Raw genomic sequence first — 13,867 nt, 5'->3', positions numbered from 1 at the left:
GTTAATCGCTTCGTCTGACACCTGCCCCCCTTCAGCGCTTTCAGGCATAAAAATAACTGTATAGAAATAATCAATCTTGTCGCTGTTGGTCTGGTTTGCTTTTGTAGGTCATATAGAGTCATCAGAATTCATTTCAGTTTGTTTCATAACCAGCAAAAAAACTCCCCACAGGAGCTTTAAATAACACTCATTTGTATGCAGGGAACTCAACACTTAGCTGTTTTGACAGAGAAGGTGAACAGTGACATGTAAGACATGAAGGACAGAGTCCTAAGTTGCACAATCTCCTTGACAGGACAACATTTGACAAGAAAACATGTGGCATGCATTGCAAACTGAGCCATCAACTGGCAACATACCAGACAAGAGCATGGGGTCCTTTTCTGGACACTTCCTGACATGGTCGGACTCTCCGGTCAGTGAGGACTCATCAATCTTTACGTCATTGCCCTGGATCAACACTCCATCAGCAGGAAGCAGGTCACCTGCAACAACGTGCATATATTTACATCTCTGGAATTGATTGTGTTTCTCCGTGTATGAGTCTGTCTGCAGCTAATTAAATACTCAACATTAACATACTGTATCTTAAATATATTAAATTGCTTAAGGTGGACTTCATAACTTTAATCCCGCTCTGGGAATGAGGTGAAAGCCTATTTTCAGCTACTGAACCGTGAAAATTGCTTTACACAGAACAATGGACAAGTCAAATGAGGCAGTCAGTGGGCACGTCAGCCACATCAAACTTATCAAAGAGTGTTGGGAAGTTCCAAATAAGGCCATGTTATACAGTACATGTATATAGATTTGTTACCAAAGTTGATACCAAAGTTTTTTAGTGGTAGGAAAAGGCTCAATAGATGCCAATGTGTCAAATGTTAAGAATTTGAACAAAAATAACAGCACTAGCTTACATAATGGTACATGAATAAAAGGTGTCAGTTAGACCTTTTGGCCCCAGAAAGATTCAGGTAAATAAAGGAAACATTAGTGGTATAATGGACCTCAAAGGATTAATCCAGAATCAAGGCGAGTTTATTGATTGTAGACAGCAAGGAAGGAGAAAGGTTGTGACCATCTCAAAGTCCCAACCTTCCATGGATTTTAAAAGCCCTGTTTTGTTCGACTCTTCACACCTACCGTATTTGACCTGTGCGATATCCCCCACCACTATGTCAGCCACAGGCAGCTGTATGACCTGGCTACCGCGGACCACCTGGAATTTCTGCTCCTGCTCGATGCGGCTCTGCAGCCCACGGAACTGTTTCTCCTTCGACCAGTCGTTAAATGCCGTCACCAGCACCACACACACCACAGACAACAGGATAGCTGCACCCTCGATCCAGCCGGCATCTGCCTCGCCCTCGTCCTCTATCCCACCTGCTGCTGCGCCACAGGCTGCAGTTTGGTGACAAGAATAAGAAGAGCAAAATCATAGAGATGTTATACATATGCAAGCACACTGTGTTTTTATACATGCATATAGACTGAAGTGTTCTGACGACACACACGGATAACACTCACAAGTTTCTATACACAGGTTTATATGCTTCATACTTAGTTTGAGTTTGAACACTTCATAATAAAAGCAACACAAAGAGAAAAATGAAAGCTTACACTGAGCACTGAAAAGCTGTGGAGAGCTGTGACTGTGTGTGTGTGTGTATTTATAGAGTTAAAACATGAATAAATGCAATTTCTCTTTTCTTTTATGTGAAATATTAAAGGTAGCCCTGAAACAAAATTTACTCTGGCTGAAATGACCTTCAGAGAATTCACCTCGCCTCTTCATTCATTTGCTCTACTTCAAATGAATGCCCGGCAGTCTACTGACGGTGCACTCACAGACTGGGATATATTTTGGAATGAGACGAGGTTTATTCCCAGTCCTCCTCATGCTGCTTCATGTAATACTCTGGGAGCCACTGTGCCCGACACTCCTGGCAAGCTGACTTCAAAAGCCCTTAGTAGGGTGATTTGCTTTGGACTATAAAACACTTGCAGCTCACAAGGGAACGAGTGCAGACCCCATTTTATACACAATACATTTGCAGTGTCTGGTTTAACCAAGAACTGGACTCCATGAAGCAGTTCGGACTTTCTGTTGCACTACAGAGGTGTTTAAAACAATATGAGGTTCGTTTTTTGGCTCCATACAGTAACAAGGTATATCTGTCAGACTACAGTACCAAAGCACACATTCAGTATTTATAAATTAAGCTAGTTATTAGCACACAGAGACCACACTAAAATATACAATCAAATTGGATTGTTTATTTAATCTAATGATCTAAATGTGTATTAATGTATTTATTTGTTCATTGGTTTTTACATCGTCCTAAATCTAAGATACATGCCCTGCAGTTAATTTGCTTTTGCCAGTGAAAATGGGTTCCTGCATAAGAACATTGAGATTGCAATTGGGCTTGTTAAGAGAAGCAATGGTAAAATGATGATAACAACAATAATAAAAAATATTCTTAAGCTTTTACCTCTTTTACTTAACAGACTACATATAAGGAAATAATGTACAATGCAATAGTGAAAACTATTTCATAGGATGAGTTCAGCTGATTCTGCGTGATCAAAGCAGCACATAGAGAGTACACTGTAGGTCTAGTAGCTGTCCATGGTTCTGATTTTATATCTCCCAGCATTCGGGCATGTGAAAGCAAATGTGTTCTTGTCTCTATCACAGACAGACAAATTCATGCAGCTAATGCGTAGCTGTCCATGGTGCTGAAGTTCCAACACAAAACATAACTAACACAGCTGAAAGATCAACTTTAAGAGCTGGGATGTGAATGGGTAAATAAAGGTTTTAAAAGGGTATTTTTTTCCAAGTTGGTTTGTACACTTTCCCAAAGCATGTTGGTTTCTATCCATACATTTTGTTCTATGTAATTATAGGGTTGGTTTTTTTTTCACATTGCATGTTGTTTGTTTGACACAGACACAATTAAGAGCCTCCTCATTCAGCTGCAGCCAGTCTGTTTCATATGCAAATGAGAATTAAGTCATCCCACAACCTTCTATTTCTGTACCCTTGTGCTTTTTTTGACCTATTAATAAACCCACAGTCAGATATGTATGCATGCATGTATGCTGATGGTGTGATATTTGCTTTAAAAAAGACACTTCAGTACATTTAGGCTTAGGGTCTTTCATTGATATTCTTCTCAATGATATTTTTATAGTACAATTGTTAAATTGTATTTGTCATTATTTGTATGAACTTAATTTACAATGACATTCTCTGTTATTTAGTCAAATGTATTAAGTCCCCAAAACAATATAATTATATTATGGTCAATATATAATTATCATCCTTTTATTTTGTTCTCTAATGCTGTTATTGGTCTCAAAAATGACCATAGTGTCACATTGTTTCTTAGTCCCCACTCCTAAAAACCATGCATGCAACAACATCCTTACATCAGTCTGGCCTTATGTCCCTGGCTACTCTGGTACACTAGCATACAAACACAGACACAAATATCCATTATGTTTTTTCCATAGTGAGCTGAATCAAAGTGTGTACGCATTCATATCTATATAAATTGCTCTGCTTTCTACATCTATTCATATGCATTCCTGTCCTTCGGATATAAGAAGAGACTTGCTTATTGGCACTTTTTTCTGCCTCAAGTTAAAAGGAAGCTTGATTATGTATCTGCAGATGGACGCAGTTATTATCATAATGATCCCTTTTGGCTGTCTTTGCTTCACTGTTAGTTGGTGATGCAGCAACTCAGTCATAAAGCAATGCAGCTTAGGAAAAACTATGAAGGTAAAAGCACTGGCTGTGACTGATTATCAACTTCCAATGAAGCAATGATTTTACAACTTAAATATTTGGCTGACTGAATGAGTAATTCATTTGCTTTGTCATTAATCCACTCTTAATCTTAACTAACCAACTAAAAAATTATTAACTCTGGAATTATATGATTAACAACCCATGTAAGTAAGACGGAGTTAACTACTCCTTCTTGCTCTGGTATTTCTACCTTTTTTAAAGCCCTTAAATTGATGACTGGTCCCTCTGGCAGGATAACTGAATTCCATTACTGAGATAAAGCTGGGAGCAATGACTGATGTTGCTGACTCAGCACCTTGTTATGGTCTCTGTCTTCATTTCCTGTTTCACGGCTCACAGAGCTGATGTATGGGCACTGGGAGCTCAAGGTTATTTCTCTACTCAACACTTCATTAACCTTCCCGGTACCTTTAATACACACATTTAACACGTTCATAATGTGCACACACACACACACACACACACACACACACACACAAATTACCCCTATGCTTGATGAGTCACTTGATCTCCCAAGGCAGGTCACAAATAAAGTGTGACCTGCCTCAACAATTAAAAATTGTGTGTGCATACATATAGGTGTAAGTGTGACAGCGATTGCCAGTAATGTCAGAGGAAGTGATGTCAGTAGGCCAAAGCAATCATAGCCCTTTGCTGTCCTCAGCAATAGTGGAGATACCAGAGGTAACCGTCTTACTGTGCGTGTGTGTGTGTGTGTGTCTGCCTCAAACCTCAAAACGAATAACAAGATAGCCGTTTAAAAGGAAGTGATGTCACTAAAGGCGCTTCACTCACACTCTCCGCCGCCCTTCTCTCCGGGAGGGTGGTAGAAGGAGAGGCCCAGGGAGATCAGGGCAGCGATCTCCAGGATGATGAGGGTGACGTCCTGCAGGGCCTCCCATACCAGCTGCAGGAAGGTTTTTGGCTTCTTTGGAGGTATCAGGTTTTTACCATATAGTTCTTTTCTCTTGTCCAGGTCAGTTTGGGATCCTGCGAGACCTGAGAGAGGAAGACGCAGAAAGAAAGAGAATGAGGGAAAAAATACGACAGATTTATTGATAGTATGGTACATGACTGCACAATGCTCATCAGTGTGTGTAGGGTACTTGTACTAATGTATTGTAGAGTTTTCTATTGTTTATATGAAGGGTTAACATTTTTATTCCCATACACAGAAAGTTTTTAAGCACCAAGGCTGGAAACTGCAGTCTTTGACACTTTGAAAGACATTTACTGATAAAGCTGTTTCTGTTAACTGTTGAAAGAATTGAAATCAATATTGTTCGAACTTTTTTTTCTTCTCTTCACTTCACTCTCACTCTCACACCACACAAACTATCTCTAATTATCAGTTTGAGTCACGGCCGGCCACGGCACTGCATTCCTTATATAATTCTGCTCAAGAGATGAGGGCCTTGTGCTTTGACCTCATCCACCTCCTCATACAGCGTGAACTACTGTACACAAATATCTTTGGCTCTGAAGAACTTCTTGCTGGCTTGAGGCACAATTTACTTTTAGAATAGCGTCCAGAAAATTATTCTCATACAGAAGCTCATAATGTGCCAAAAGGGTGGATAACATCAGATAGAGAGCTTTGGAGAGAGCAACAATTGACGTTTGTAATTTGAATAGAACAACATACAAATGAGGGACTTATTGTGTGTAATTTTCAGAAACAATTAGGAGTCGAGTCTGTAGCTGCCTCTGTACATGCTATCCTAATTTACAGCTATTTAAAGCTGTGGTAAGCAAGCAGCAAGAGAACGCTAACCCTGGTTAACTACCTTTCCATGCCATTCTTGTGCGACTAGCTCACTATCTTAAGCTTGTGTAAAACTCCGATCATGCAAAACGAGTGCACGGGCAGGTATATAGATAGGTAGACAGACAGCTAAGCCATCCAATCATTTCATTGGGCCTGAGTGTAATGATTGTCAGAGCGTTTGATTTATTGATTTCGGTCTGGATGTAAAGAGAATTCCACAAATTGCTTTTAACATAAATTACCTGGCAAAGCTTTTAGTCATGCCCATATATTAAATCTGATTTATTACACCTGCAATATAATTTTGATAAAGGAGATTCTGTTTCTGATTAACTACATATAGATTTAATGTATCAAATGTCTGAAAATAGTGACAAATTTAATTAGCAGTTTCTCAGAACCTGAGATGACATCTTTGAAGTGCTTGTTTAACTTGATCAACGATCGAAAACAAAAAGAGATCAATTCATGATACGAAACAGACAAAAGCAGCTCTCACATATTCTGACAAACTGTCACCAAGAAGTGTTTTGCATTTTTGCTAGCATATAACTGATTGCTCAATTACCAAACTGTCACTAGCAATATGTAAGGATTCAATGAGAAAAGTCATTAAACATGGTGTTTTATGTAAAAAGTTTCGGGTCTGTAACATTTGGTATCAACTCCTTTACGGGACCAAATTACAACCTCATTTGGCAGAATTGCACTTTGGTTAAATCTTTAAATTTCAGGCATAAACAGGCATCACATTGAGTATAACCTGCCTACACTAATGCAGTTAATATCAATAAATGTTAATATATGAAATCACATTTATTACAGCTACGATATGTAGTGTGCTGGAATGTGCTGTGACCCATAAGCTTTATCTACATCCCGTTTTCAGTAAGTTATGGATGGAGATAACATTAAGCGTACTAACAACCATGCAAATGTCTGCTCTGTATCATCAATTAAAATGTTATATACAAGATTTCTATCAAACACATTATTGGTTTCTATCCGGCTGCTTTTAGTAGAACGAGCGTGCACACAAGCACAGTGTGTATTAGCCGTCTCCCTCTCTCTCACTGTCTCTCTCGCTCACAACCGCAGACATTACCACAGCATTATGTCATGCATGGTGCGTCACTGGGTCTCCCAGGAGTGGCCCTGGATTACACCTGATAACATCACTGCTGCTGCTGCATGACAGTGTTTCCATGTGAATGCATAAGACCGCGAGATGACTTATTAACATCTACGAAAAATAGCTGATCTGATCCATCGGCAGTTGATGTCGCGGAAAGAACTAAGAGAATGGCAGATATATAAAAAGAAATGCCTCCTTACTGAAAAAAATACAAGAAAATACAGAAAATAAATCAGTTTTTATTGCTGCTAAAAAAGAGACGAAGCAACAGAGAGGGAGGAGGAGAGGACAGAAGGAGGGCAGGCTGAAAAGAGAACAATTCCCAGCTCCTACGTAGGAGAATGCCCTGGTTACAAATAGATCAGGCTATAAATAGCCTCATTATCCATTCTCTTTTAATTGTCTCTGTGAGAGGACCTAGCACGCTCTCCCATTGATCTCCACAGCACCCTGCATCACATCACACAAGCATGTCTGCCTGTGCATGCGCATGTTTGTGTATGTGTGTGTGTGCATGGATCTGTGAGTCGTGACCGCCTGCACGTGCTTAGTGTGTGTGTAATAAGGCTGGCCAAGCATGCCTGTGGTTGCTTGCACTATTACACAGGAAAACTAGAGCTCTTATCGTCAGGCTTTAGCCTGTTTCAGTTCATTAGATACACACACGCATACACACAGGGGCATGCACACATATATACACATGCAATCCATACATATCCACATTCAGCTGGTGTAGAACGCTTTCCATCTTTTAAGCTGGGTCAGAATTACGTCTAACATAATATTCACTCATTTTTCTACCCAATAATACATCCACAGAATTTTGAAAAACAACTAATACGTATGCTAATCCTCCTTCGCCACATTTCTTGTATCTGTCCAGAGGCAGGGGAGCTAGTTATAGCATGCAAATGCACCACTCTGCATAAGAGCAGCAATCATTTCACATTAAAACACAACATACTGCATACCCAGCTATTTCTGCCATGTGAGGGGTATCTATAGGAAACGGTGCAAAGGTTCAGCTTGACATTTAACCTTGTTGAATGTTTGATCAGTGAGCTCCCTAAATGCCCTTGAGATGCGAGGGATGCAGTAATCAATCTCCCAAATCATTAAATTCTTATTGCTTCCTGGAAAATCCTCTGCTACATTATCATACTTTCCTGGAGCACTGATTGCGATGCTGCTCAAGATTCATTTGGCAGATTATGAAATATTGTAGGCTAAATACTGTCAGCCCACCTAACTGCTCTGGCAGAGGATTTTGAGGAGGCAGTGAGAGGGCAGAGAAACTGTGGCGATACACGGATGAGTCACAACAATCTCACAGAGGATTAAGGGCGAATGCAGAGAAGTCTTTGTGCTGGAGCATACGACCAAGTAGTGAAGCCTGGAAGCATGTAATGAACATGTAGCATTCTAATGTACATACAAAATAGATGGGAACCTGGTTCTCTATAATGGATGATTCATTTTATTAAGGCTCATTGTAATAGCTCTAATAAAGGTTCAAACTGTAAAAGGCTTTTGGAAAGGAAATTTGACTCCACCTATAAATAATGAAAAATGAGTTGAGAGATGATGCACTATCATTAGCGTTCTATTGCAGTTCCTTTTAAGGTCGTCAGCTGATGGACTTCAGGCAAACTGTACGCATCCTGCTGACTCAGCACATAAAGTTAAAGCCATTTACTGTGCCAGGAAAGCATCCTGACTTTTAATCTTATTTATGAATTTGGTTGCATGCCATCGCACTACTTTCCAATATTTTCTGTCACTTTCTGTGAATACTACTTAATAAAACTTAATAATAAAATTAGATTAATTATAAACCACATTTGGCAACATTTGCTTACGAGCATTATCATGGTCACAGTTAAAAAAAATGATGATTATAGTATTAATCATGAAATGGAGAGTGCATTGTATCAGCTTCTATGGTGGTCCGGGTTGAGGGCCAAAAAAGCTACCACTGTTTTTATAATTGAATGGACACATTGACTGTGTAATGACCTTCTGTACTCTTAGATCATTTTAGAAACCTGGCCATAAAGTTTGGAATAGTGATAAAACTGATGTATTAATAATAATTTTATCATTAAAATTCAATGATTGGCTTTAGGCTGCAACTAAGGATTGCTTCTCTATTAATTCATCTGTGCATTGTTTTCCTGATTTATGATATATTGTGACCTACAATTGAACCTTCGCTAAGTCCCGCCCCCCTTGGTTACTGTTGTTACGTCGGTCAAGCTTTCGCACCGTCATATAAATATTATGCCATTTTCAACTATAACAGTGACAATCATACAGGAACAACAATGTTCTTGTACAGCAGGGTAAGTCAATATATTGTTTTATTTTAAGCTAATGTTTAGTTATGACTCCCTTTAACTTTCATTATCTAATATGTTTTAGCCCATTGCTAGCAAAACTAAATTATCCAATTTTTTCATTTTGTTTAAAGCGCGTCAGGATATTGCTCGCATATCGTGGGCTTGATCCACACACTGGATCTGGATTAACTTATAATTAATATTCAACTGTCTTTGTTTGCTAACATGCTAGCCAGGTTAGTTAGCGTCTTAACTTGGAGCATAAACGAAGGAGTTTCTGTTGATCTTCGATGGATTAAGCTGCGAGTGCGGTCTTCCACAATTTCTGATCCATGTCTGACATCTCTCCTCTCAAGTTGTTGGCTAAGGAAAAGCTAAAAATATGACACCTCCCTCTAAACTTTGAGGAAATCTGCTGTCGGACTTGCAGATTCCATATGCACACCGTAACGGTATCTGAAAGCTTGATGGACCTCCCGTGCCTAGTTACGGTTGCTAACGTAGAATTGGACATTGGCCGTTTAGGTCAAGTCAAAACGTACAGATATTTAAGTCAGATATGATGATACAACAGACAAAAGCAGCTTCCACCAAAAAGCAAAATCCAGTGAATAATTGGTATTTTTTTCTAAATATGTAACAATTAATTTCCTGTCAAATTGTCAGACTACTTTTCAAAATTATTTCAAATCTAAAACACATTCTTTTAAACCTGGTAAAAATAAGACTTCTCTACCTTATACCTTCCTCTTCTGCTGTAATATACAGTCTACTTTACATTTACTTGTAATGTACTGATCTATGAAACACAGAAGGCTCTGTGATTCAAATGTGCTTTGAAAAATGGTACCCAGCTAACATCCTGCTCCTGAACACACAGAGGACACAGACATGAAAAAAAAAAGAAAAAGAAACTTTATACCTCCCTTTCTACATGAGAGGAAATGGGATTTAAGTCAGTGGGAACATGATGGCATATTTTAACAGTTGGCCCTTTTTTGTCCGTGGCTATAAATAGATCTCCATGGAAACACTATGCATCCCACACGTTGAGTGGAAATACCCGCGACTCTGAACCTTGGAGAATGTGTGAATATGTAAGTGTGTGCATGTGTGGGTATGTATGTGTGATTTGTGTTCAAGAGCATGCTTGCACGTATATATGTGTGCACAGGTATGAATGTTTCTACAGAGAAAACACGGTAAAGAATGAAATGACGTGATGACCTCCAAATGTCCTTGCACAGAAGAAACGACATCTTGGAGCATGGAAGAAATAACATTTATAAATGTATGTGTATTTCAAAAACCTTCACTTCATGGGCTGAACAACATTACAGTGTCTCCCCGGGTCCGAGCACTATCTGCCCCCTCCTCCCCCCCTTGTTTGGTTTCACGTCTTCCTGCCTGTCTGAACTTTTCCCCCCTCCTCACAAAAAACAGCACACCACGTTGTCCAAAATAAGTCACCATGGCAACAGGGTTCTACGACGATGATGATCAACATCATCATCATTATAACGCCGCAAAATATTGATGCTTTTTTTCTGCAGCGAATCAATAGCTGCAACATGTATTCTCAGCTTTCACCATTTTGAAAAGAGCGAGGGGGGAATGAAGAGAGGGAAGAGAGAGAGAGAGAGAGAGAGGGTTGAAGTGTGACTCAGAGCGCAAGAGAGCAGGAAAAAGAGAGAGCGAGACAGAGAACGAGAGTAGGCTGCATGTAGAGTAACTCTATGAATAATAACCCATCAGCGGCTAAAAGGTGGATAATTATCGTGCTCTTATTAGAAGATGGAGTGACGGAGAAATGTGTCACAGTGTCCTTGAGGATGACCTCCATAATAATGACACCATTTTATGCCGCGAAAGGAGAGAGGTTTGTTACTGTGCTTGCAAAGGAAGAATAAAGCAGAAATAGCTTAAAAGGGCAGACATTATAAAGATAATGAACTATGATATGTGTATGTAAATGGCATAGAGAGGAGAAAAGAGAGGGATGGAGAGGAGTGTGAAAAGATTCAGACAAGAGGAAAGGGCACACGACGACGACAAATATGAAAGAACACGCAAAGACAAAAACCTTTGTAGGCTTTTTGGTTAATCTACAAAGGCATTGAGAATGTGTCTTTTACATTGGACAACATCAGACATACAGCAGTACATATAACAATACTGGTGTGCTAGTTAAGGAGAGGACAGTACTGGAGGCTTTTACGTTGTGACGACAATTAGACTGATTGTGATTCTGTTTCCTTGCAATATATTGTTTGGTTCATTGTGTACTGAGTGTGTTTAAAGTGATTACCTTGAAGATTTTCATTTTAAAAAATGTCTGTCACCATCTATCGCCGAATAAGGTAAAACAATGGTGATTGAGCCTATGGCCCACTGATGAAAGCCATTTGCAGTATTATGGACTGCCAGTCTGCTGCGACACAAGCGGCGCCCAGTTAGTAACGTGTTTTCCATCAGCCAGCAGTGGCTGGTCTGCCAGAGAGGGTGGGCGGAGGTAAGCTGCTGCTTTTCCTGTCTCTGCAAGTGTTGCGAGTAAACAGTAATCTACTATGGCTGAACAAACAAAGAAAAGATCGATGACTACAGATACAACTTCAAAAATAAGTGAAAATCCAAAGAAAAAGAAGCAAATTTGACGCTCAGATGAAGGCAAACAGTCTAAAAAGGAAAACGACCGTCAGCGAGTTACAACCGGAGCCAACCGTGGACATCACACATGCAACACTGTCTGGATATCTGCAGGTGTGCTCCAGCAATTACGTTTATCACCATAGGTGCCGCCAAAGAGAACGAAACTCAGATCTTCAAGATCATATCTTCAAGGTACATTTACTTAAGGTTCTGTTTCAAGATGATACATTTTCCACTTCACTATATTGTAAGAATTATGAGAAACAGACTTAAAACCGAAGCTTAACAACCTAAATTACCACAAAGAATAGAAACATAATGTTAGGCACCTGACGGAGAGAAGAAGTGAAAGAGGTCGGTAAACAAATGATTTATGCACAGTCTCTGAAACTGCAAAGGTTTAAAGCTGCTGACTCACGTCTGCTGACTTCTGCTACCAGCAGAGCGGACACAGTGGGATTCACCCCAAATGCTTTTTAAAGAATGGCAGACAATATTCCAACATATAACAAATACATGTAATTGAATAAATGTATGTCCATGTCTATCTATAACTTTATATGTAATCACCACAGTGGAAAGTCGGACACATTTAACCCAAACAGCGTATTTAGATTGAGACATACAGTATAATGGGGCAACAGAACTAAATTGAAGGAGTAATTCTTGAGGGGGGCACACCCAGCAGCACAGCAGGCCCACCCACTGCTAAATGAAGACGTAATTAAAGAAAGGAAGTTCTTTTCTCACTTAATCACGGTAGGGCTGAATGTTTTGGAGGAAACATCAGGGAATTGATGATAGTGCAGCATTTAAAACAGCAGGAAAGCGGTGTCTCAATCCTGTGGCATGTTTACACAGGCTTTCTCTATTTTAAAGAAGTTTTGTTTTGGTCTTTGCTTTAAAGATCAGTCTCTTGGCCGAGCTAACAATGTGGTTCTGCGTGCTCAGATTCTCTGCACGCTCTGCACCCTATCACGACTGAGAGTGCAAGAGGGCACGGCAGGAGGCAGGCAGGCTCTCTCTGTGAGGACGAGTGGATGTGACAGGCGAGCAGGCATACTGTACTGGATGTAAACAAATAACGGGGAAAATACATTTTCTCATTTCATGAAGAGTCACAGGGGTCGCACCAACACAAATACATGCTTGCACGCACAATCACACACTTAGATCTATCAGTCATTCCCCTGCGGACGGCCTCATCTAGAAGGTAATGGACTGGAAAGTGACACCGGGCAATTTCTGACACCATGTCTTTACCATCACGCGTGTGCTGTATGTGTGTGCATGTACATATACTGTATGTGTGACCATGCTACATCCTATTGCGGCATGTTTCTGCTTGTGCCAACAAAATGACACATCAGTCTTTTGTTGCAGATGTACTGTAGGGAACGTAAGAGAACCGGGAAGAGGATCGGTGAGCTCAGAGGAGGTCTGGTCACTGTTGCTGCTTTTACAGGATATGACTTAGAGGGATATTCCGTCATCTCAGGGAATTACGCTTATTCACGTTGTTGCTGAGAGTTGAATTATTGATTGTACTCTCTCCCGTTAAACAGGAAATTAGATCTTCAATCTTTGATATTTAGTGTGTTTAGGTGTGAGCTTTAGAAGATCTAGCAGGCAAGATTTGGATGTGATGCACACCTGCCCGGGCTGTAATATGTTTGACTTTAAGAGTGCTAAAAGCTAAAAACTAAAAACAGCATTTGGTCTTGGAGAGTCGTTATTAAGACAAAGCTGTAACTTTATCCGAACTTCTATAACAAGCCTCAAATGCCAGAGCAACTTTAACAGACTCCTAACAACCTAAATTAAATGTATGTTGCAATGCTAAAGATAAAATAACGCAACTGCATGTGAGTGTGTGTTGTGTGTGTGTGTGTGAGTTTGTGGGGGCAGCTGTACAAGTGGGTGAGTTTCGCTGTCACGCACTGTGCTCCATGAGTCTGACTCATGCGAGAGTGGAGTGAGAGAACACAGCTCACAGCTCTCTCTCTCTCTCTTACAGCACACAAACACACAAACATACCTGCCACTCAGTCAACAGGCTAACCGATTATTACTTAGGATCCTACTTTATAGAACATGTGGGCAAAAATGATGTGAAGTTATGCACAGTGAAAGTTGGATAAAGTCTTCAAGTC

General features: G+C 40.0%; 1 protein-coding gene across 8 annotated transcripts in view; it reads right to left on the bottom strand.

The window, feature by feature from the left end:
- Positions 1 to 13,867, bottom strand: part of atp2b2 (ATPase plasma membrane Ca2+ transporting 2) — an 87,300-nt gene that overhangs the window by 40,218 nt on the left and 33,215 nt on the right. For all 8 annotated transcript variants that reach the window (XM_069678716.1, XM_069678709.1, XM_069678710.1 and 5 more), the window contains exons 3-5: positions 4,619 to 4,822; positions 1,144 to 1,401; positions 360 to 485 (exon numbers count right to left, since the gene is read on the bottom strand). In XM_069678716.1, the coding sequence (XP_069534817.1) occupies positions 360 to 485; positions 1,144 to 1,401; positions 4,619 to 4,822 (588 nt within the window). The remainder of the gene's footprint in view (positions 1 to 359; positions 486 to 1,143; positions 1,402 to 4,618; positions 4,823 to 13,867) is intronic.

Source organism: Semicossyphus pulcher, unplaced genomic scaffold, assembly GCF_022749685.1.
Source record: "Semicossyphus pulcher isolate SPU_LCO1_2020_fin unplaced genomic scaffold, fSemPul1.0.p SCAF_3, whole genome shotgun sequence".
NCBI classification, from domain to species: domain Eukaryota; kingdom Metazoa; phylum Chordata; class Actinopteri; order Labriformes; family Labridae; genus Semicossyphus; species Semicossyphus pulcher.
This window is presented reverse-complemented; position numbering and strand designations above follow the sequence as displayed.